The sequence below is a fragment of the Ruditapes philippinarum genome, unplaced genomic scaffold (genome assembly GCF_026571515.1).
Source record: "Ruditapes philippinarum isolate M1 unplaced genomic scaffold, ASM2657151v2 ctg10610_1_1_1_1, whole genome shotgun sequence".
Taxonomy (NCBI): Eukaryota; Metazoa; Mollusca; class Bivalvia; order Venerida; family Veneridae; genus Ruditapes; species Ruditapes philippinarum.
The window spans coordinates 5,096-31,884 of record NW_026863620.1 but is presented as its reverse complement, the minus strand read 5'-3'; the positions used below and the strand labels follow the sequence as shown (position 1 = coordinate 31,884).

The following is a 26,789-nucleotide window of genomic DNA, read 5'->3' as shown; positions in this document are numbered from 1 at the left end:
GAAATGTGTTTTTTTTTGGTGGGATTTCTCTTTTGTCCATTCAGACGTTCATCAAAATAAAACAATCAGTTGAATCGTATATATATGTAGCATCTGGCATCCATCTTGTTTTGCAGGTTACTGATTTTTTTGAAGTATCACTAAATGATAATTGCTTAGTTTCTATTGAATTTAGACAAAATTAAACCAACAGTCCAAAAAATGTTGATTAAAGTTCATTTCTGTTTTAAGAACTGGCAGCCAATGATCAATATACTTGAATTTAAAATTTTATCATTTATTTATTCATTTATTTATTTATATTTTTTTTGGTAAAGGAACATTGAATGATATTTCCAATAGTTTTATCAATGGATTAGGACTAGGCACATGCAGACTGGTGGGTCTTCCATTCTTCAACTTTAGTAGTCACAATGTATCTTCATTCCGATTAAGGGTCAAGTCAGTCTCTTGCATACTATTGGAGTAATGCTTTTGATGAGAAAATTGCATCATTAGTAAACCATTTGAAAAATGACTAGTAATGGTTTAAGTTAATTTTCTCCTAATGACCATATTAATAGTTTAATGATCCCCCATAGCCCGAAGTAAACGTTAGGAAGTTTTCTTCTAATGATAATAGTATACATAATAATTTTAGTTAATGTTCCCCGATTGATAATAGCAATAGTATATAAATAACACATTGGTTTGTGGGTAACAGTAAAAATATCATTACGAAGAAAATACTGTTACCCAAGGCGTAAGCAAACTAATGTTTAATATCTCGAAATAAGTACTTTCATGCTCTTTGTAGAAGATCCTTTGTTTACTAGTTTTATATCATTGTACAGTATTACACATAAATTCAAGGATCTTAAAGAATAAAAGGAAAAAAATACTTCTCAAGTCGGCCTGCATGTACAGTACACTTTCAACAATGTTCAACTAGCAAGGTAAGGACTGTTTAGTTAGTTTTACTCTTGGTTTAATTTTGTTACAGTTAGATTTAGTTCACCTTTTCAGATCATCACAGTATTTGTAATAAAAAAAGAGAGTCATGGTGGCCCTGAGTCGCTCACCAGAAACAACTGCTTTTCAGTAAAATATAAAAGACTACTTAAGAATGCTACAAATAGAGTTTGGTGATCATCCATCAATTAGTTCTGTAGAAGCAGAAGTTTAGAGTTTTTCTTTTTTTAGCTTTAGAGGTCCCCTCAAAGTGGCCAATCAAATTAATATGAGAAAGTTTGATAAAAGACTACCTAAGAATGCTACAGACAGAATTTGGTGATTATCCATCAATTATTGCAGTAGAAGATGATGTTCAAAAATTCCACTTTTAGCTTCAGCGGCCCCTAAAAGGGGCCAATCAATGTAATATGAGCAAGCTTCATAAAAAAAGACTACCTAAGAATGCTACAGTCAAATTTCGTGATCATCCATCAATTAGTTCTGTTAAAGGAGACGTTGAAAGTTATTTCTATTTTTAGCTTCAGAGGGTCCTAAAAAGGGACTAATAACAACTCTTCCACGCCGTTATATCTCTTAAATCTCGCTCCGCCCCTCCCCCCCCCCCCGCGCGCGTGGCGACGTTTTATTTATTTAATCGCACCCCGCTGATAAGAGTTCTTTCGTTCCGCGTCCCTGCCATTTTACCATGGCAGAATTGTTTTTTGTTTTATTTTGTTTCGTTTTTTGTTGTTTTTTTTGTATCGACTTCACTTTGGCGGGGTCACGGGCGATAACACGAATGACACAAATCAGCCACCATACAAATGAGTTGGGCAACAAGACGAATGTTACTAATACACAATCAGTACTTTAATATGCGATGTACTCTTAGCATACTTTTATAATCCAAGAAATTGTAATCCTAATTGTTAAATGTAATTTAGTCGCTGTCTTTACGTGGCCAATATATACATTGGCTTATTAAAGATACCCTTAAAAGTACCAGTGCGGTTATCTTATATCTTTATTTACAAGATAACGAAACGGAATATTTATAAAAATAAGGCAAACACTTTCATATCAGCCTTTCCTTTTCCAACTATTAATTGCACTCGTGATAAGGATGCTGAGATTTGAATAAGTCTTTCTTGAACCCAAAGAAAACCAATGGAAACACCTCAAGCCGGTGCTAGGGGGCGTGAGGGATGTTGCACTTATTCATTATCCCTCATGTACAGACTCAATCAAACCGAGTCTGCAATTCTTATGTAATTTTGTTGTGATTAATGCTTCCGAGGGATCACTTTGTTTCCAGATTTTTATACTTCACAACAGCAGGTGTCAAGTGCTGTGTGGCAGCTGTAAAAAGTTGCCCCGTACTTCACTTCAGTGTTGTTATATTTTTCTGGTCCTTCGGGATCATTGATGCCAGCACTATTGAGAGTTGAGAATTGAGTACCGCTCAAGCCGGTGCTAGGGGGCGTGAGGGATGTTGCACTTATTCATTATCCCTCATGTACAGACTCAATCAAACCGAGTCTGCAATTCTTATGTAATTTTGTTGTGATTAATGCTTCCGAGGGATCACTTTGTTTCCAGATTTTTGCCATAGCCAAAGATTACTTTGCGATGTCTTCTATATGTCTTGGTCTGTATCATAATGATAACAAGGGGGTTCCTGTTACGAAATCAGACAAAAAAGTGGATAATTCAAATATTGTATCAAACAGACTTCTTCACCTTTAATAGTCATCTGGGAAATTATATGTTTTGAGGGAGTGACAATGTATCTACATTTTGAATAAGTTTCAGATCAATCTCTTGCATACTAGCTGTTGGATGAGAAAAATGCAGAAAGAGTAGACAATTTGAAAAAAGACTAGCAATAATGTATGTTAATTTTCTCCGAATGACCATATTAATAGGTTATTATTATATCATCTAAATATAGCTGCAATCTCATTGGTCCAAACAGTAGTCAACAGAACTTTTTATAAAATCATATTTACTGGGTGTAGTATCATATTCACTGGCTGAATTGGATTTTCCCAGTCTAAAAATAGATTGAGACTCATATTCAATGATCATACACCGTAGACTGTTAAATACGCGTGTTACTTAAAAAGTAATTGTTGCTTTTTGTTCTTTATGGCATATTTCTCGATTAAAATATCAATACATTACCATTTTACTTGAAGGCTACACCGCAATGATGAGTATAAACTTGAATTACTTTTGTATGCGCAGCGTTCGCGAAGTCGTTGCACGCCGAACACGTGCGTCTTTTTTCCCGCGCTTCAACGAGGCAAAATTTGTACATGTATATAAGGTTGTACTTTTCGTGATTTTTTTATTTCTTAGCCTATTCATATAATAAAACAATTATTGACTAGTGAGCCATTGAATATGATGTGATATTCACCGGCAGAAAGTCATATTGACCTCGGCTATCGCCTCGGTCAATATGTCATCTGCCGGTGAATATCACATCATATTCAATGGCTCACTAGTCAATAATTGTATATTATTGATCCCCCATTGCTCAAAGTAAACGTTTGACAAGTGTTCTTCTTATGGTAATAGTTTATGCTAATGTTTCCTTCGTGATCATATGAATAGTAAAGTTTATGTTCTTCTATTGATCATCGGAATAGTTTATGTTCCCCTATTGATCATAGTTATAGTTTAAAATAATGTTCTCCTACTGATCATAGTACTGTAATAGCTTAAGTTAATGTTCTCCTATTGATCATATGAATAGTTAAAGTTTATGTTCTCATATTGATCATAGTAATAGTTTAAGTTAATGTTCTCCTATTGATCATAGTAATAGTTAAAGTTAATGTTTCCTCTTATTGATCATGATAGACAACGATGAATCCCATGAATAGTTTTAGAGTTAAACCTTGACCAAGAAAATATCAGCAAAATTGCTAAAACGGATATAATTATAGCTGCGTGCCCCCAAATTAGCAAAAATATTTCACGAAAACTTCAAACTTGAGAAAATTGTACTAAGATTTATTGAATGATAATTACATGTTATGTCAATTTAATGACTGACTTTGCAGTATTAATCACCATATTTCTACTGTGTGCCAATGCAACAAGGGTTATTTTTATATATTTTGAACTCCTTTTGGTAATTTACATGGATTGAAAGTGTTGTTTGCAATGTGTAAATATCTTTTTTGGTTGTCTTCATTACATTTATTTTACTTTTAAATACATTTTCAAAATTTTCATGCAAATTAGCATGAATCTTAAGGCATCTGCTTTCAACAAGGGTTGTCACTGTAAAGTAACCAACACTCTTGAAATGTTGTTTTTAATTTAAGTTGGCATATGTATTTCATTGAATATGCTCTAGAATATTTATATGGAACAGCTTGCTCAACTTTATTAGTGTAAGAAAAACTTAATTAATTGCTTCCTCTCCTTATACTATACAGCCAGTATTTCTCTTGTTAAATTATGAAAAGGCATTGCCTTTGGAAAAGATTATCGCTTATTTGGGGAAGAAAAAAAGCTAGTGTTTGTTTTAATTTTTGAGTAGAAAGTAATTTTATATTATTGTGTAACTATGTACTCAAAATTGATCTATATTTCCTAAGCACTGTAAGTGGTTCAGTTTGTACAGAAACAACCCAGGAAATTAATATACGTAATTATTGGATTAAACCATCTTTTTTTTAGGACAACTGACCACGAAGTGGTCAAGGTGAGGCATAGCGAAGGGTCTATTTCGGCGTCGTACGTTGTGCGTTTTGCGTCGTTTGTCGTCAACAATCGGGTTGTTAACACTCTAGCAGTCACAGTTTCATTGGATCATAATCAAACTTTGTCAGAATGTTTATCTTAATAAAATAAAGGTCAAGCTTGAATATGGGTCATCTTGGGTCAAAAAATAGGTCACAGGAGTGAAAAAAGAAAAAGCTTTTTAACACTCTAGTGGCTGCAGTTTTGGTCCAAATATGCTGGACATTTGTTAGATAGACTGTTTTGATGATTTCTAGGTCAAGTTAGAATATGGATCGATCCGTTCAAAAATAAGTCACAGGAGCTAAAAAAGAAAATCTTGTTAACACTCTAGTGACTGCATTTTTAATTCAAATGTCCTGGAAATTTATCAGGAATGTTGTTTTAATGATTTCTAAATCTACTTATAATATGGTATATATCCGGTCAATAAGAAAGTCACAGGAGCTAAAAATGGACAAATCTTGTACACACTCTAGTGGCTACAGTTTTGATTCAAATATTCTGTAAATTTATCAGAAAGGTTTTTTTAATGATGTCTATGTCATGTTTGAATATAGGTTTTCTCCTGTCAAAAACTAGGTCGCGGGAGCTAAATATAGAAAAATCTTGTTCACACTCTTCTGGCTGCATTTTTTATCCAAATATCCTTGAAATTGATCAGAAAGGTTGTTTTGATGACTTCTAGGCCAAGTTCGAATATGGGCCATCTCCGGTCAAAAACTAGACACAGAAGCTAAAAATAGAAAAATCTATTAGTCGTTTAGTATGTATTATTTTTTACTTTTATGCAAATATTACATACTTAACGAAAAACGCAAATAAAAGCATATGTCATGCCTTGAGGGTACTTATGTGTTAAAAAATGAGAGGGTACCTGTGATATAAATATTCAAATGAAGAGAGGTAGCCCGTGCCGCTGCAAAACCGAAAGTAGGAAGTTTAAATAAATTTTACATTTATTCCCTTCCCCACCCACTTTAAATACTTATTTGACCATTTGCCGAAGTATAAATGCCTTATTCAAAATATCCCTAAATTTTACCAAAATGAGGGACTGTTTTCAATGTTTGCCTAAATTTTCTTCATATTGGTTGATCTTGCAAAAATATAATATACTTTTACGGTGTAGTTTTTATTCTATTAAACATTGAAAATATCTGGTATCATATTTGGTATTAAATTTGGCATTATTTAGCAAATAGAAATACCTGCAATAATTATATAATTAAAATCAAACAGTTCTTTATTTCCTTAACGGATACGTAAATAATATTTTAAAAAAAAAAAGAAAAAAAAGCTGCACCTTCTAGTGTTTGAACGCACGTCTTTCGGTTTTCATGCAATCGACAGTGATTCTAGACTATTTGAATACTCTTAAAAGTGAAGGTAATGCATTAGGGGTATACTACCTTAAAAAATTTGTTCTCAATAACTAAAAACACTATTCTACAAAGGTGTGCGTTAGTGGTAATGTTCATTTTAGTTTAACATTCATATAATCACATGCTTTATTTTCGTGCTTAAATGGCATATTGGTCATATTCAAGGGGCAGGACGTGAAGTGGTTGCACACTTGGTTCAAGCGAGCGAATTGGTTGCAAACTTGACAAAATGGTGAACACGGCGTGATTTTTTGAAACGGGTGAACGAATTTTTGCCAGGCAAGTGGGTTTCTTTGTTATTTTGAAGTTCATTAGTATGTCTATTCCATAAGGCAATATATATGCCACACTCGGTTAAAGGTTTCAGCATCCTAGATTCTGTTTTGACGAAGTTATTGAAGATATAAACTGATCATGTAGATATTTTTTAATTTGACATGTGACTGTTCCGGTCGGTTTTTCTCCTATTTTATTCGAATTTGTAAGTTTCGAACTGCATTTAACAATAACAAACTATGTTACTGTCAATGCTGTACAAATGATTTAGTTCGAAAGTCCGAAGATAACGTTCAATACACAAAAATATCATGTTCAAGCACATTTTGGTTGCAGACTTATACTTCAAGCATTTTTGGTTGCAAACTTATTCTTATTCTATTGAATTCCATAATAAATCTTTGCAAAAGGAGTGTAGAAGGTTATATTTATTAACCTATTTTCAATGGCAATTATTGACATTTATGTACTGTTACTTGTTTTTGTCATAAATGTTATTTATACTTTCTTCTTTTACAACAATTATGCAATTTATGTTTCAAATTACATGGTTCTCAATTCAATACTATAATCATCAGTAAAAGAATAGCATATAGAAAAATATTTATTGATACATCAATTCTAAAATATGTCATCATATGTAAAATGCAAATGAAAACTACATACAAAACAAACGTATGTGAGAGTACTGTTGTATGTAAGTGAATCATTTTCATCATAAACATAAGGACATGTGCACACATACGATGTTACTCGGTAAAATTTCCAAAGTTTATCAAAACCACAAGAAATGTTAATTTGTTTATTTCGTATGTAAAGATCAGCAGTTGCTTTCGACATAAAGTATGTAAATGTACTTAATTAAAATTTTTTTTACAAACCAAAAGTTAAAATGACTTGCTTGTTTACAATATTTCGGATTTGATGTACATATCATTTATGTCAATTGGTATTCTAAAGGTGATTTTGATTATTAGATCATAATATAAATGATATACGATTGGTTATTTACATTGACTGATACGTGACAACACTACTTGAAGTCATTGTTCGAGTTAGGGAATTTGGAAGATGTTTCAATTGGTCAATAATAAGGAACAATTTAAAGAAACATGTGAATAATGCCCTTGTGTCAATGTTAATATAGTTTTTACCTACTATACAATCAAATTTATTTCAAATCTCAAAAAAGGAACAATAATGAAAGCTGTTTGTTGCTATTTTTTCTTCTTTTCCTTTACAGTAAGTCATGCCAAGATATAAAAAAGTCCTAAGACTTTGTAAAAAAAAAAGAAGTATATCGAGGAGAAAAAATGATGAAGATAAACACAACTGAACTTCAGTTTAGCATATTGCGTTTTATATCTATTTGAAAGACCCTGTGTTAGGATATATCTACACGCATGCACAATTTGTATATATATTTCTTAATAGATGAACAGGTATAATTGCCTTAATATTGCTAATTATTTAAAAAAAAATGATTACTATCCTCGCTAAAATATGCATGCCACATTATTGACACAAAAGTTTGCAACCCAAAAGGCTTGAAGTATAAGTCTGCAACCAAAATGTGCTTGAACAAGATATTTTTGTGTATTGAACGTTATCTTCGGACTTGCAAACTAAACCATTTGTACAGCATTGACAGAAACATATTTTGTTATTGTTAAATGCAGTTCAAAACTTACAAATTCGAATAAATTAGGAGAAAAATCGACCAGAACAGTCACATGTCAAATTAAAAAATATCTACATGATCAGTTTATATCTTCAATAACTTCGTCAAAACAGAATCTAGGATGCTGAAACCTTTAACCGAGTGTGGCATATATATTGCCTTATGGAATAGACATACTAATGAACTTCAAAATAACAAAGAAACCCACTTGCCTGGCAAAAATTCGTTCACCCGTTTCAAAAAATCACGCCGTGTTCGCCATTTTGTCAAGTTTGCAACCAATTCGCTCGCTTGAACCAAGTGTGCAACCACTTCACGTCCTGCCCCTTGATATTGTTATACACATAAAGCTAATGCGGACGGGTGTTTGAAGAACAACACTTATCAAGTGGAAGGACGGGAGTAGCCCTTTATAAATTATAACTCTAGAATTTTCTTTCATTGTTTCAAATATATTAAATTTTATATTTACTTAATTGTTTTACTCGTTCTTTTTTACTTAAATATTCTGCCTACCCGTTTCCTTTTACAAATGATATTTAAAGTTGCATTTTTGTCTTTTAAAACAATGTTTAACTCGGGTATTTCTGTGACCGCGTCACACCTTTAACCCATGCGATGAATCAATACAAAATACAAAGGTAGGAATTTTATCTTTGTCTTGTCGTCTAGATTAAAACATATCAATGCAGACAAATATTGAAATACTTTGACATTTTTGGATAAAGCGGATACGATAACCTCATATTTTAAAAACATATTTCCTTACAGGACTGGTATCTCTTCCCTCTTACAATATCATAATATCATCTATATGCTTATCTGACAGATATATCATGGTAATAGGAATATGAAATGTTGAAATGTAAAACTTGATGTATTGTCTTTAAACATTTGTTAAATTTCATGTTGTTTGCATACATTTAATACATGCGTAACATTTCATTATATTTTTATTTATTTATTTATTTATTTTTTTTTTTTTTTTTTTTGCAAAATGTTATTGATTAAATGTCATCCACTTATGTCTAAGTCCGCATTAAAGAATTCTGGAAACGCAAGAGGCGCAGCTTAAATAACAAGCTACGCAGTGTACATTAAAACATTATAAAACACCAAAGTGCCTAATACAAACATGGATCTTGCCGGAAGTTGAAAAAATACCCGAAAAAAAGACATGCTTAAATTTCACGTCACTTAAACATTGGATTAGTTTCAACGGTTTGTAATTGCAACGTCGTTTATTTATTCGAAAACGTCATCATAAAGGAGTCCGGAAAATGGCGCTTCTTTTAACATTTGTCAACAGCTCGATTAGTCTCTTTCAAGCAACATCTAATTTCACAAAAAGAAACCGAACACACAAACAAAAGTTTTCAAGTTTAATATATATATTTTTTTAGAACACATAACTGAAAGTCATTTTTTAAAACCCAGAAGGGCAAGTTGCGCGTTGGATAGAAATATTATCTCCTTGTTCATGCAAATAAAACATTAGCCAGGTAAGCAGCACTGTAATGCGGATGCTGTAATTCGTATAGCTTGTAAACAATGTGGTCGAACAAATATGTCAAATAAAGGGTCAGTATCTGAAGACAATATACGTGACATTATTTCAAAATGAACATGATGAACATATTAATATCAAAACGTACCAAAAACAAGACATAAATATATTATTAGAAGTTAACACGTGGTTAATAAACGAAAAGCGGCCAGAATATAAAATAAAACATAACACAGATAGAGATAACAGATACATTTTTGTAATTTGAAATTATTTTACTAAATGAGTGCTTTCCATTGAAATATGAAACTGCAATTGTGGCTAAAGTGTTGGTCGAGGAAGTTATAGCTAGATTTGAAATACTTGATTCAATTCACTTTGACCAAGGTAAACAATTTGTGAGTAATTTATTTAAAGAAATGTGTCATATGTTAGAATCAAATTATCAAGAACTATAACTACAACTTACCCGAAATCTCACGGCATGGTCGAGAGATCTGATAGGACGCTTGTAGCAATGTTTAGCAAGTTTGTAGATGAATTGAGACGAAATGTAAGTACGAAAGATAACAGTTTTCTGTCTAGAACTTTTACTTATATAAAAGATGAAATAAATAAAAGTTTTAAATTAATGGATCATACACATTCTCCAGGTTGTGATAGCGTATCGTCTTCAATTTATTTAACATGACTTCATTTATTTGCTGATATATTTGTTCAATTATTTAACATGTGGTGAACTGAGCAATTGCCAGCTTGTTTAATAAACCTGGACAAAGAAAATGTTGTATCTTGGGATTATATGTTCAAAACCTTATAAGCTATAATTGGTTTAAGTGATAAAATAATTAATTGGATTCGTACTTTATACAAAGATATTGAATCTTCTGTAATAGTAAATAATCACAATTCCTCTCCATTTAAATTACATCGATCCATAAGACAATGGTGCCATTTATCTCCAGTTTTGTATGTTCTTTGTATCTAGCCCTTTACCATAAAAGTACAAAATGATAGCAGTATTAAAGGTACATGTGTATAACCGTTCCTGGTGGTTCATATGGGTGTAAAATGTCATTAAATGCAGACGATAATACGGCCATTTTTAACTTAATGCTAAATCAATGCGTTACTTTATTGATGTGGTAAAACTTTATGAAAATAATTCGGGTTCAAAAATGAAGTACCGAAATGTCTTTGGGTAAATGGAAAAATAGATCGGGTCCCCCTTTCTGTATTTCATGGATCAAACATAACAAATTATTAAGTTACAAATTTTGATTCAATTGAAGTGATGATGACATATGACAGAGTGTATAATTATAATAAATTTAGTAAAGGTTTAAGCCAACCCAAAGAAAGGAATATCTCTTGTACGGGCAAGAGCACAATAATAAATTTTTGATGTTTTTTTTGTTGTTGTTGTTGTTGTTGTTTTTTTTTTGTTTTTTTTTGGTTTTTGTGTCAGATACTGGATTGGGTTAGATCTTAGATCTTTTTATAGTGATTTAGTGAAAAAAAGTTTCCCAAAAGTGAATATGTCTCAATATTTTATCAACATGGTATGAAATTTTTTAACTTTTAAAATATATCTTCGTCCAAGGTTTTTCCGACCAATTAATATGATTGCTTTACATCTTCTGCTACTTTGTAATATATTTACAAAATAAATGAAATAAACTTTAATGAAAATCAAAAAATGAAATTTAATGTCTGCCCTTGCAGTTCTTTCTCTCTGTGGTACGTGTACAACGGTCGCTTTAATTACAACATGTCCTCGATGCATGTATGTGGTCGCATGTTTAGAAAAGGACAATTTGGTGCGGAACTGTTTCCCTTAGTTTCTTAAAAGAACAGCTAGGAGTTCTTTTAAAGCGTAATTACATGTAGGACTTTGTTACTTCTGTTAAGCATAATGAAGCTTTGATTATGCTAAATAGGAAAGATAAAAGTCCTCAACTTTGTTACTCCCAGTTACAACTAATTAGGAATTATTATAATAGTTATTTTTATAATTAGGAGAAATAAACCTAATTACAACTTCAAAATCTTAATAAGGAGTTTTAAAAGCCTATCTAGGAGTAATTAAATATTAGTTGAGATATGAAATATATGGAGTTCCGCTTTCTGGATAACTTCCTCACATGAAAGAATCCTAAATTTTATTATGAATATACATTCTGCGACATTAAATGATAGTGTTGCGACATTTAACGGCGAAAGAAAATCGTGCATTTACCGTTACAGTTGCGACATTAAAGACAGAAGATTTTGTGACATTAAATGACGGTTGTGACATTAAGCGGCAATGTCAAAGCAATTCTGTTCATTTTCACCATCAACATTTCTCTTTCACATAGCATCACTAAGAAAAAGACGTACACAGGTGCGTACGTTGGCTTATTTTGAGTAAACTCCATATTCAGTTTGTGGATCAAAGGGTCGTTACTATCAGGCATTTAAAGGCTTATTATACTTCAAAAACAAATTAAATTTTACTTCATCAGAAAGTACGAATTTGTGTTTTCTAATGATAGTGTTTTACAGAATGTAAGATGCTTGTTATCTGAAAAAGTGGCAGTATATGTAAAATAATAAAAATAGCAAAATGTAAAGAAAGAAGCACTTTTTTCATACTCCATATATATATTATACCTATGTTTTTTTCAGAAAAATTTTACATCACCAGTTCGACACCGAAATATTTTACAACTGAAAGGAGAAGAATTCTTTAAGACATAGTCTTTCGTTCTTATCCTCTTCTTTGAATATTGTCAAATTTTGTTATTTCAAATATTATTATGTAAATTTTCTGAGAATAAATATGTTTAAACTAAACAAAGTAGTATTTTGACCGCCATACAAAATTGTTATTCAATATGACTATACTTATTGCCAAAAAGCAGCAAATCAAAAATATGGTAGAGGTAATTGGCCAATTGGGTAACAATTTAAAAACTATAATCAGAGTACATTAAAATTAAATAGCTTTCAAAAAATGAAAATAAAAGCATTCATGAGGTAAAATGGGCCTTTTAAATATAAAAACGTATATTAAACTAATGTTATGAAAATAATATAAATTACTAAATTAAAGGTCCATTATGCGTGTAAAATGCTTAAATTCTTATTTCTTAAAAGCTTTTAAATTTTGATGTTACCGTACTTTTAAAGTATCCAAAATGTTACACAATGGCAAATTACTGGAACAGAACCAAACAGAAATTTTATTTCTTGGTTTAAGCATAAAAGCTCATCACTATATTACGTATACAAATAAAACATATAATACATAAAGACACATGCAATGAACATATATAATTGCAAAATAATGGTTTATGAAATGTTAGAATGTTTAATGAGATAAAAAAATTACTTAAACAGCATATGAATACATATTTATAATACACAAACATTTGTCTACCTTTACCTAACATTATCAAATTAATCTACAATATATTTTGTTTCGTGTAATGCCTATCAATATAATCCACAAAAAAACTGCCGTTTTAATATGAAATAGTGATTATGACAAATGAAGGGGAATAACTTATTATATAATTTTACATAACAAATATTTTAGCATTTATTTCAATTTTATAATTCATGATCAATAACAAACAATTTAATTCATTTCTGTAAAATAAATGAAACACGTGTACTGCCTTTCTACGCTTTTATATAAAGAAAAAACACTAAACAGAAAAATATACGAAAAGACCAAAACTAAATTAAAATAAAACTACACTTTATTATAAAGATTATTTTTGTCAAAACATTTAATCTTGAAATTTATATTTTGTTATGTGTTGAAAAACAGACAGACACGCAGCTAAGTATTTCATTTTAGAAGATACAAATATAAATAAAAACAGAAAAATATATATGTACAATATCATATTCAAAAATAACTTAACACTTCTATATGATAAATGTACAATTTGCATTTAACAGTGACAATGATAGTTATGAAAAAAATAGCAGAAACAAAGAACAGATAAAGAGGGCAATATTAATGCGTCAATATATTTTTTCAATGTTAAAGCTTTATCACAGAAAACAGCTAAATGTTTCAATTCTTTCTTTGTAGCTTTCATGAATGATTCGCAACTCGGTAATACCACACCTATGTAGTTAAAAGAATAAACTACCTCAATTACTTGATTATTATAAAACCATTTATCCTTATTTCCAAGTATTCCACCTTTTCTGAATACAACTAGTTTCGTCTTTTCAATATTTACTTCAAATTCCGATTATTACATGTATTACAATAGGACAATAAACAATCAAATGACTTCTGCAAATGACGTCAGGTATCTCTATTCAGGTTTTAAAATACCTCGCAAGATTTATTCAATATATCTAACAAGGTAATTTTTTGTTCGTTGGGGGTTTTGTTTTCAAAATATCTACCCATGAGATATGATCAAGGAAAATATCGCGTTAAAGATTATGTGTAATACGATCAAACAAACAAAACAGATGGTTTGTTTTAGAGTAATAATAAACAATAGTCCGCAAACTACGCCTTAAACCGTTTATCCTCATTGCAGTTTTTCAAAAACAGTTTAGAGGTGCGCATTATGTGAACAATAGAACATATTTTTCCTTATAGTTTTTCCTCAACTTAACTCTTTCAAATTTCAACCGTTCTTTTTAAAATATATTATTAAATTATACTGTTAAAGCCCCACTATGCCTTAGAAATCCTTAAATTTTATTTATCAAAAGCTTAATATACCCCTATAAACGAAGTTTTTGGAGTTATAGGAGTCGGCTTGCCGGTAGGTCGGTCGGTCTCCTTCATGGTGTCCGGACGATATCTAGAGTTAGGAATGAGGTATTGTATTCAAACTTGGTACATATAAAATTATTTGGAAACCTCGGTTAGTATTGTTTTTCGACTCCCTGCTGTCAAAGTAATAGAAATAAATAAATGGTTTCCAGACAATTATTAGACAGTATAGCAATACCACGTGACCTGGACGTCATTTTCGGCATCATTTCCAAGACAAATATTGCTCGATTCGAAAAGGAAAATAGCCGTAAGTATTTTATTTCTGCACCGATTTCTTTGGGATATGCACCATTCTTCGGGGAGAAAAATAAGCTTGCAATAGCATAGTGTTTTTCCTTCAGTATATGAGCCGTTTTATCATAATCTATGAAGATCCTATGTCCCTTCTAGGGTCAAGGTAAATGTCACTGTTACTAAAAATAGAAAAATGGTTTCAGGACAATCACTAGACTTAGGAATTATAGATATTGTAATAAAACTTGGTATATAGCAAGGATAAGCAGCTCGCAGGCATAAGTAAGAATACAGCATTTCGGTCAAATCAAAACTAAAAAAAGAACTAAAATGTTAACAAATATTAATTTAATGTTGGTAGGTGTTAACTAAGTTTATTCTTATTTTTCGACTAAAACTACCTAAATTAAGTCAACTCATATATATCTTTATATATATAACAGTAAACAGTATATTTTTATACTAGTCTTATTATTATTGCTGTGGAAACTGAAAGTACAAAATGTCTGAAAGATTGAGCGCACAAAGCATAAACTTGAATCAAACGGACAAGTGGTTGTTATGTAGCAGTGATATTATTTTTATATTTACCTTGATATCACAGAAAAATTAAAATTTATATATGTCAATAAATCAAGAAATCATACAAAGGTCATTTAAAATACCGTAATTCGACAAACTTCACAAATGATTTTAACATTCTGTGCAGTTGGTTTATATTTTTTATAATCAGACTGCATTGTTCTACAAAGATATTCTAACATTTTTTCTGTAAGATTTTTAAGAAATAGTGACAAATAGTCAGCCTATCTGCACTAATGTACTTTGATTGCTTCTTTGAAAGCCCAATTTAAAATACCAAGAAAGGAAGTAAAAAACATGTATACTTTTGTCATTCCATATAAAGATAATATCGTACAAGTACAGACACAAGTTTTTAAACTGCGCCACTTGATATTTTGGGCATAAGCAGTGCGGATCGTTTGGTAAGTAAAATCCAATATACGTTTATATAACTGTAAAACTTTTGAAATTTTAAAACAATTTGTTAAATAGAACAACGTTATCCTCATATGTGTACTTATTTCCTTCATGTATATGGTTTGTTTACTTTAATTGTAAACAAATTGTGACAGATATGCGAGAAAGTATTATGACATTGTAATTCTATAACGACAAATGTAAGAAGGATTCTTATGATTTTGTAACACTATTATGACAGAAATGCGAAAAAGTTTTATGACATTGTAATTCTATAACGACAGATTAGCGAAAGATTCTTATGATATTGTAACAATATTATGACAGAATTGCGAGAAAGTATTATGACATTGTAATTCTATAACGACAGATTAGCGAAAGATTCTTATGATATTGTAACAATATTATGACAGAATTGCGAGAAAGTATTATGACATTGTAATTCTATAACGACAGATAAGCGAAAGATTCTTATGATATTGTAACAATATTATGACAGAAATGCGAAAAAGTTTTATGACATTGTAATTCTATAACGACAGATTAGCGAAAGATTCTTATGATATTGTAACAATATTATGACAGATATGCAAGAGAGTCTTAAGACATTGTAATTCTATTAATGACAGTTGAACTTGACATTCTTCAATAACTAAATAAACAGTATGTTTACAGTCACTCACTTTTCATTTTCAATCTTGCCATAGAAAGGATATATTTTGCGATACTTATATCTCAAAAACAAAATACATTTAACTTTTAATTTTGTACCAACAGGCGATGAATCGGTTAGCTGTTCTTGCCATTGATTTTGGGACAACTTACTCGGGATGGGCGTATTCATACAGGCATGAGTATGAACGAGATCCCCTCAAAATATCAGCAAAGATCTTTAAGGGAAATACTTTATCACTTAAAGGTATGCTTCTGTTACTGTCAGTATACACAAAAAAATATTGAACAAATCTAAGAACTAGGATGTGTACATTATTAGCTGATGTTATTTTTAACAACATTTTATACTCGATTTTATATTAAAGCCAAGAGTAAATGAGTGAAGACAAATATCAACCAGTCATTTGTAAATATGATGTTATAACAAAAATCTAAAAGTAGTTTTAAGTACTTAGTATTTGTTTATATATTCATTAATTTTTGTTTGTGCACAAACACTGTAAAGGTCAAATGTCGACATTTCAAGCTTTGCTGGTGAAGGAAGACATCATGTGCCACTTTATCAACTATTTCAGGCATAGTTACCTTACAGCGATGAGCAGCAAGTGATTTGAAGTCAAGAACCTTTAATATTTGGTCACGGACGCCCTTAAAATGTTCATCGTAGTGTTTCATTTTTTTTTGTGTTCTTGTTGACATATTTGTAATTATCTGCCTTCAATGTATGGATTTGCTGATTAGCAAAGATAATTGAAGATGTCATTTGATAAGTGGTTTTAACAACTAGGTACACATGTTTATCCATAAGACGGTAAAAATGTTATGCATTAATCTGTGAGGTTAGGGTTTATTGGAAATAAAAACTGTAATTGTTATTTATGAGGAATTTAGAATAACAATTAAGTTATCTGTTATTATTTTGTCAAATCGATCAGCAACAAATTGTTTCGATCATTATCAAATGATCACTATAATTAAACTGTGTTTGTTTTTTACAAATTTGTACGAACTTTAATTGTCAAGGTCACTAAATATCTCTCTGTACAAATGATTTTGAAATGTCTGCTGATGCACAAACAAAAATATTGCTTTCAGTTCCAACATGCATTCTGATCAAATCTGACGGAAAAACAACAGACTGACTGTTTTGGTTGTGAGGCTGAAGATAAATATGCAGAAATATGTGAAGAGAATGATCAACATCAATGGTTTTTCTTTAAAAGATTTAAAATGATGCTTTTTAAAGATGAGGTAAGTATAAGGTAACATAAACTGAAATATTTACCTATCCATAATGTGGTGTGTAACTGCATTATATATAAAAGAAAATGACAACAAATTAACAGAACCTTCTTCGCAGCCCCTAAGCTAGTCAGACAGTACAATATGGAAAATTTCTGGAGAAAAAGTGATGCCTCGGAAGCAATAATCACAACCAAATTAGATGAAAATTGCAGATTATGTTTGATTGATGCTGTACATCATGTGGCAACTTCATAGTATTAACAGGATTTTCCTATAGATGTATCTTGTTTCATATTTGATATATGCTGGCGTGCTCAACGTCTCAAACATTTATCATAGAACTTGAATTAGACTTTCTCATAGTGATTGTCACTAAGTACCCTGGTTTATAGCGTTGTAATTTGATCATTTGTTTTACAAAAGTGTATCCATTTATTGCTCACATCATGAAATGTTGGTGGAATGCCTGTTATGTGACAATTTCCTTTATGTTTTTCAAATTAAATAGACTGTGACTAATTATTAGAGAATTTGAAATCTTGTAAAGTGCATTGTTTATCATATTTACTGTACCAGGGTATGACAAGACAGGATACAATTGAAGATGAAACTGGTAAGAAACTACCGGCAATACAGGTTTTCTCGTTATCTATTGAGTACTTGGTGAAGGATGTTCTTGATAATCTAAACAATCATGTTGACTCTCGTATCGATGTCTCTGATATACAATGGGTTCTTACTGTTCCTGCAATATGGAACGATGCAGCTAAACAGTTTATGAGTGAATGTATGTATCTGTACAAGGCGTCTTAATAAGATTTCTTTCATTTAAATACTAAAAGTTAGGCGTGGAACTTTAACTTGGAAACTTTGAAAAACCCTTACCTTGTTTTAACACGAATTGTTTATATATTGACTTTCACATTATCAGTTATATGCTATTGCACTTTAAAGATCTTTGTGCATTTTCTTTTAAACAATTAACATATTTTAGCACTATCCTAGACAATGAAAATTATATATTTTTATTGTTCCTACTCAAATATTTGCTCCAGACGGGTTAATGATATTTTTGCTTTAAAAGGCGGGTGTTCCAGAAAGGAACCTAACTATATGTCTTGAACCAGAAGCAGCCTCAGTGTATGGTCGTCATCTTCCAGTATCCAAAGATGAAACATCGCTGGGCCAGTTTTCATCAGGAACAAAGTTTCTTGTTTTGGATGCAGGAGGTAATCTTGTGAATTGCACTACTGCAAGCTCTTCCATTTAACACATTTCCAGATTAAGACAATATGTTTTGTAAATGAAATTAATCAATATGGAAAGAAATACCATTTGGATTTTCTATCAAATCAGAAAAACATGTTGCTTATCTGGCAATGTATTTTAATGCTATTACAGGTGGTACAGTTGACATAACTGTACATGTAGTGAATGACTGGGGAAACTTGAAGGAACTTCATCAACCAAACGGAGGTGCTTGGGGGAGGAACTAAAGTAGACGAAGCATATGAAGCGTTCCTTACAAATATTGTTGGTAAGCACATAAATCAGTTCTCCAAATATTTATTTTGTAAACATTCATACAGTAATTAGACATGCAGTCGGAAAATTATCCTTTATGGAATTGGAACATTATATGATTTATTTAATATGCATTTATAGATACTTTTGATGCAAAATTAAGCCATTGAACATTTGAAACAGGTACTACTAGTTTTCTATTTATTTTGTACTTGTTGCGGTGTAGGACTTATATACAGTTTGTATTTCACATTTCGGACATGACACTCACATATAGGTACTTCTGTTGGTAAACTCAAATATTTGATTGAAAAAGAAATTATCTTGTAATTAAAGATCTCTACAGAAAATAGAGGTGAATTTATAAAATAATGTAGACTAAAATTTGTAGAATATAATATGCCACGTTTCAGAACTGTTCACTATTTAGGGGAAATAATGTGTAAGAGACCGGATATCTCAGTCGGTAGAGCCGCGGTACGGTATTCCGATTGTCTCGGGGTCTAGTCCCCGCCAGGCTGCACACTTTTTCGCCCTGTGACTTGGTTTATAAAATACTTATGGATTGATGTTTTTGATACAAACTCAAATAAATAATAAGTTGTTACAGGTACTATTCTACTATATTTTTGTTGTGTAAGACCTATTCAATATTACGGACATGCCACTCTCAAAATAAGTATTACATACAATGAAATGTCAATGGGGGAATTTGATACTACATCAAATAAAAATCATGTATTTCAGGTCCTAGTATTTTTGCAAAATTCAAAACAGAGCATTTGGATGACTACATCGATCTTTGCCGTATCTTTGAAAAAGCCAAACGGCAAATTTCTCCGACCAAATTAGATGGAAAAGTGACGATGCGTGTAATACCTTCCCTTTCTCAACTCTGTAAAGATATGACAGGATATGACTTCATAGAATTATTTCTACAGTCAAAATTCCGAAGCAAAATCAAAGTTATGGGCGGCGACAAGTTGAGAATTGATGCTGAAGTCTTCGCTGACTTTTTCAAACCAACCGTTAGCAGAATAATAAGCCATCTTGCATATATGCTGACCAAACCTGTTGTTCAGGGCTGTGCTGCCATCCTAATGGTTGGTGGATTTTCCGAATCACCAATGTTGCACGAGAAGGTAAAGTCCTCTTTCAGAAATATGAAAGTTATCCTTCCAGACGAGGCAGCAGTTTTAAAAGGAGCTGTCATCTTTGGTCATGAGCCGACAACAATAACTGAGAGGATATGCAAGTATACATATGGGGAAGGATCAACTCATAGGTACAGCAAAAGATGCAACCATCCAATAGGAAGAGTTCAAATGGATGAAAATGGTGACTTAAGATGTTATGATCTCTTTATAACTCATGTTAAAGCAGGACAGTCTGTCAAGATGGATGAAGAACAACCAGAAATGATAAGCACACCTATTACCGATGACCAAACTGCTATTGGTGTCGATGTGTATGCATCCTCTTTAACAAATCCGCAGCTTACTACAGAAGATGGATGCAATCTGATTGGAAAATTAAGGGTGCCTATATCTGACACAAGCTCTGGAAGTAACCATAAATTTGGAATAAGTTTCATTTTTGGAGGGACCGAGATTGTTGTAAAAGTCGTTGACAAGGAGTCCGGTGAAATCATGTTAAAATCTGTCGATTTTCTTGGATAGAATATAAACAAAATAAATCGGAACACTGACATTACTACTTTTTATTGTTTTGTTTGCTAGTATGAGGCAATGCTGTTCTTTGATAATATATACTGAATGCATGAAGCATTATTTTAGATTTTTTAAGCACTTGAAGCACACTACGTTAATATCACAAGCATTTCATATAACAGGTAAAGATTGCTATTTATGTATAATGTACCTTAATTTGTTCATATGTTATCGTGGAGGATAACTTTTTGACGGCATTGGAATGCAACATCTATTGGCGTTCTAACTATAACTATTATTATCGTACTTCTAAGTAAGAAAATGCTCTCAATATAATTGTTAAATACAAATTATATAAAATGATTAAACAAACATTTGAAATCATCTTAAGTCTTAAATTGCTAATTATATAGTGAACTGCAATCAATTAGAAATCGTGTTAGAATGATTTATTCCCATTAGTATGATTGAATTGTATTCAACTTTTTCATTTGGGGTACAGCATATTCTGTCATTAAAGACTACTATACATGTATTAATAGGGAGTGTAAACTAACACAAAATATGTACTTATTTATAATAAAATCAAGTATAGTGAATAAAAGAAATATAACACACAAAAAACAATTGTTTCTGTTGTACTTACTTTATATGAATTTTAGTTAAATCATCTTGTTGAATTTGTGTATAAGATTTGTTTAAGACTCTTAAATTCCAAAACGTCATATTATCTGTTTTGCAACGAATATTTTTAGAAAAGTTATTCTTGGAAATGAAGTTGTTTTTAGAATTTCACATGTAAAGGCATCTGCAATTTAACACCTTTGAAAATATTCAATTGGTAGTTAAGGCTCGTTTATTTGGACGGTACCTACAGAGTTGTTTGTAAATATAGATTTTCACGTTCTTTAAATATTGCCACAATTAACGACAAACTATGTTTACGGAGTGTCTTCTCTTAACGTGATAAACTTAATTACAATGTTGTCAAACTTAAGATCTTTAAAATATAGAAACCTTAATTTTATTTAGATGTTCCTCAGAGATAAATTAAATATATATTACTGGGTAAGACAGAGGATTGGGACTCCCATCCCGAGAACCATAGGTTACGTCGATCATGATATTGGCGATCAATTTAGTTCATAGACAATAGTTGATAAAAAGTATTTAACAATTCATTTTTTTCATGATTCAGTACTAGTTTATTTGACTATTTTCAATCAAAATAAAATCAAAGTAGATTCGTTTCTAGGCAGCTACGTTTTAATTATAAGACTTGAATGGTTAAAATGCAAATTGCTACAATGGTCGTGTTTACGAAAAATTCATTAGAATCTTAACTTGTAAATTGTAAAATCAATTTAATATTCCGGCCCATAGCTGTCACTGTCACTTTTCGATAAAACTCTCTGGTTGTTTACTGGGGTAAATATCGCGTATGTGCAGGAATGCATAAAACATGTTACAATAGGAGTGAAAAATAAGCCCATGTGAGCTGAGATATTTCGGTGAGTACATGAAAAATGCGAAAAATATCACGACTATATCACTCCCAGCAACGGCTTATTCACGCCCGTTTAACTCACAACGAGTGAAAAATGTCCATCGGTAAAAATGTTGTGAGCAACTTCCGTTCCTCGTTGTGAGCACCCATCTATGACGTGTGGCACGATAAACAAGGTGAGTTTTTCATAATTTTTGAAGATTACAGATATTTATGTAAAAATATCGAAATGCAGTTAGCTAGCGATGTGTTTTCCGAGTATGCACATGTAAAGATATTGCCTGTTGGTGGACAATTTGATGGAAATACCGTGCGACGCAGTCACTCGGGGTAGCTGGAAAACTGGAGACAACTTCACTTTGGACCTAATTTAACACTGAAAATCGTCGATTCTGGTGAAGTTTTTTGCATTTTAACCTAAAACAGATGCCCACAAATCTTCAGCGTAAATTATTTTCTGAAAGTCTTCATAGAAACGAAGATATACCCTTTTTTGCTTTAATCCTCGTTGTGAGCACCATAACCTCGTTGTGAGCAAGACAAGTGCAGTGCTTGTCTGGTTTTAATATGTAATTCAAATGACGAGAATACAATTTTCAATCTACCAAAAGCAATCAAAACGTTTTTGTACAATAGTTTTTCTTTGCAGTAGTTCTTCTTTTTTTTGAAAATTATTCTTCATATTCACAAGTCATCAGATTAACGGAAGAACTAATCATTGGAGGTAAATCAGGTATTTTATTTCGTATACTCTAGTGTGGCACGACTGAACATCACGGGAAGTTTATGAATATTTCAACAATTTCACAATCTGTGTGATACACACATATATGTGTTTATCATGAGCTGAAGACTGACCAAGGTACGTAAAACAAGAACTGTCACGGTAAGTTGACAATGCCCCCGAAGTGGTGCTTTGTCCTTTGATTTATGGACCAGATAGATTATTTGTTTTTGGACAATTAGATCTTCAATGTGAAGGTCATTCAAGGTCAAGGTGATATAAATATAGGTCAGTTGGAAGGTCTTGTCCAAAGGGGCATTGTGTCCAAATATGAATTAATTCCACTTACTAATAAAGAAGTTATGACCAATGTTAAAGTTTTTGGATTTTCTAGAAGGTCATTTAGGGTACAAGGTAAAAAAAAATACAAACCAGTTTGAAGGTCTTGTCTAAAGGGTTGTTGTGTCAAAATATGAGTAGAATCCGTATACTAATAAGGAAGTTATGACCAATTTTTAAGTTTTTGGACAATTTGACCTTCAAGGTGAAGTCATTCAGGGGTCAAGGTAAAAAATACAGGTCCGTAGGAAGGTCTTGTGCTAAGGGATGTTGTGTTCAAATATAAATCAAATCCGTTTACTAATAAGCAAGTTATGGCCAATGTTAAAGTTTTCGAACGGATTGACGGACTGACAGACGGACAGTTTAAAACTAATATGCCTCCCTTTGGAGTATGCACAACGTCTTGCAAAGAAATGCTGCTGTGCAAAAACGTTTTAATTGCTTTGGTAGATTGAAAATTATATTTTTCACCATCTGAATTACATATTAAAACCATACACGCACTGCGCTTGTCTTGCTCACAACGAGGTTATGGTGCTCACAACGAGGATTAAAGCAAAAAAGGGTATATCTTCGTTTCTATGAAGACTTTCAGAAAATAATTACGCTGAAGACTTGTGGGCATCTGTTTTAGGTTAGAATGCACAAAACGTCACCAGAATCGACGTTTTTTCAATGTTAAATTAGGTCCAAAGTGAAGTGTCTCCAGTTTTCCAGTTCCCCGAGTGACTGCGTCGCACGGTATTTCCATCAAATTGTCCACCAACAGGCAATATCTTAACATGTGCATACTCGGAAAACACATCGCTAGCTAACTGCATTCCGATAATTTTACATAAATGTCTGTAATCTTCAAAAATTATGAAAAACTCACTTTGTTTATCGTGTCACACGTCATAGATGGGTGCTCACAACGAGGAACGGAAGTTGCTCACAACATTTTTACCGATGGACATTTTTCACTCGTTGTGAGTTAAACGGGCGTGTTATTACAATAAACAAGGCAAATATATTCGAATGTTCACAAACAAGATATTTCACGTGAGGTAAAGACATTTTATTTCTCAAATTTTGTAAAGTGTTTATTTTGTTCACGTTTTTTTATCATCAATCTGTGTTAAATGAAACTTTGATTCTAAACCAATTTTGATTTCGTAGAAATCAAGCGAGATTTAACTTCCTTTCCAAGTATGACTTAATACAAAGTATTTATGTAGGGCAAATGATTATAGGCACTTAACGATCGAAACGTGGTCCGCTTTAAGACAAAGAATATATCAGGTAAACAAAATTAATAGTTGCGTTTTACCGATAAGAAATGTACATCTATTAGTAGGTTCTATATATAATCGTAAAATCACTAAATCAATGTACATCATCGACCTTGATTCTTGAAAGACATTCCACAAACAATCTTATTCTATCGGAACGTAGTGTTTTTTAATAAACATTTCGTACTTTTAAATTAATATGCAAATGCCCTCGAGAACTTTTGAGGACTATTTGTTACATTCATGCGAATGAGTTGCAGAGAACAAAGTGATATGAAATGAAAAGTCAACCATTTTGTTTGGTTTGAAAATATGCTCAGTTTGTTATGTTAAACTTAAATAGGTAAGGGACGTCATTGTAATGATAGAATCAAAATGCTTTAGCTGTTAATAGTTACATTATGATATGGGGGGGGGGGCTTTTACCTTCGTTTGTAAAGTTGTTGTATATATACTCGAACATTCGTCCCTAAATCCATGTACTCTGTTTCTAGAAAAACATTGCGCCAGAAATAAATAAGGTTTCTCAAACCTTTACTTTTGTAGACCTATTTATTAATCGTCTTCTTTCATTTCATAATCGGTTTCTATTTGTTCCTTTATGTATTAATTAAATATACACCCTGTCCGTGCCTTGCATTTTGCCCTGCACTGTTTTTGTTTGAGTGCCCTGCTGGGCTCCTTTAATGGTGGTCCTCTGTTCCTGGATCGTGCGGGGGTTGCGTCCATTTAACGCCGCCCTTCCTTATTGATCGTTTTAATAACTTTTGTGTTAACATTCAAAGGAATGAGTTGTAGAGAATGAAAACAAAACACTAGATTGTAATAAAAAAAATTGACCAATTTTTATTGGAAGATTATTGTTCCAAATTCATTTTGGGTAACATCGTTTTCATTATACAATCAAAATACTTAAGCTGTTTTGAGTGAGGTGAGGTTTTAAGGCGGAGTTCTTCTCGTTAGTGGCAAATTCTTTTTATTATTATTTTATTCTTTTTCTTCATTTCCTTTTCTTTGTCATTTCATTTCTAAAACAACAACCAATAGCAATGTATATATAAAATAGTAAAATACTTTTTTATGTAAGGAAAGCCCTTAAAAGGCAACTCTTCGAAGAGAATCTAATAATGTTCCTGTGACCAAATATTACCTTAACCCGGGGGTAATGGGTTTGCCTTTATATATTAAATGTTTAAAGTAGATTTATAAATAAACTTCACTGAAACAATAACAACTGGAGCTTAGAAATTTGGCATGAAAGATCTAGTGGACCTCCAAAAAGGTTTTTGGAATTGTCGTCAGCTAGCCCAATGTCGAATACCAAGAAAGGAAGTTAAATCTATTTTTGTCATTCAATATCAAGAAAATCTCGTACAAGTACAGACACAAGTTTTTAAACTGCGCCACTTGATATTTTGGGCATAAGCAGTGCGGATCGTTTAGTAAGTAAAATTTAATACACGTTTATATAACTTTAGAACTTTTGAAATTTTAAAACAATTTAATACATTGAACAGCGTTATACTCCTATGTGTACTTATTTCCTTCAAGTATGGACTAGATGGATAGTTTCTTCTCATAAAGGAATCTAAATTATTCAGCCGGAACCTAACCCACATCCATAAGTGACTTTTTATTTTAAGTCATCGACCCTTATCACTCGGTCACGGACGCCCTTAAATGTCAATCGTAGTGTTTCATTTTAGTTTGTTTGTTGGTTTTTTGGTCGTTTTTTGTTGTTGTTGTAGTTCTTTTTTATTGGGTATTGTTTTTTCGATGTACTTGACATATTTGTCATTATCTGGCTTTGATTATGCTTGGCAGAAATACTTGTACATTTATATGTGTTTTGAAATAACTAGGAACACAAAGTTTCTCCATAAGCCCATAAAAAGGGCATTTTTTAAAGTTTTTGCCCAAAACAAAAAATTTTTGCAAAAGTACCGAAATTGTCTTTAGTAATTGTTAGCTAAGTTATCCGAAAAAAGGTTAAAACACAAACATGACAAAATATCAGTCCAACCAACGTCAATAATTTCAAAAAACCAAATTATTTTTCATTCAACACACTGTCAAATCTGAGGGGAAAAAAGAAACCCTAGTTTTGCGAAATAAATGGGAAAATTGAAAAAATGAAAACGTAAGGGTTCTTTAAAAGATTACAAATCTTTTAAAGAGAGGAATTAAAGGTAAAAAATTAAAACATTCCCTCCCCATAAATCGGGTTTTGGAAAATTTTGAAAGAAAAAAACAACAAAAAGGGACTTTTCAAAC

At 31.7% G+C, this 26,789-nt stretch overlaps 1 protein-coding gene and 1 long non-coding RNA gene across 2 annotated transcripts; both read left to right on the top strand.

The window, feature by feature from the left end:
* Window positions 1–15,291: 15,291 nt before the first annotated feature.
* On the top strand, window positions 15,292–18,256 carry LOC132722744 (uncharacterized). The gene is made up of 4 exons (XR_009624656.1): window positions 15,292–15,562; window positions 16,335–16,476; window positions 17,328–17,483; window positions 18,054–18,256. It is a non-coding gene; the product is annotated as an uncharacterized LOC132722744 (long non-coding RNA).
* Window positions 18,257–18,363: 107 nt separating this feature from the next.
* LOC132722743 (heat shock 70 kDa protein 12A-like) lies at window positions 18,364–21,286 on the top strand. The gene is made up of 3 exons (XM_060707284.1): window positions 18,364–18,706; window positions 18,879–19,014; window positions 19,749–21,286. The coding sequence occupies exon 3, from the start codon at window positions 19,868–19,870 to the stop codon at window positions 20,678–20,680; it is 813 nt and encodes a 270-aa protein (XP_060563267.1). The 5' UTR covers window positions 18,364–18,706; window positions 18,879–19,014; window positions 19,749–19,867; the 3' UTR covers window positions 20,681–21,286.
* Window positions 21,287–26,789: the final 5,503 nt, after the last annotated feature.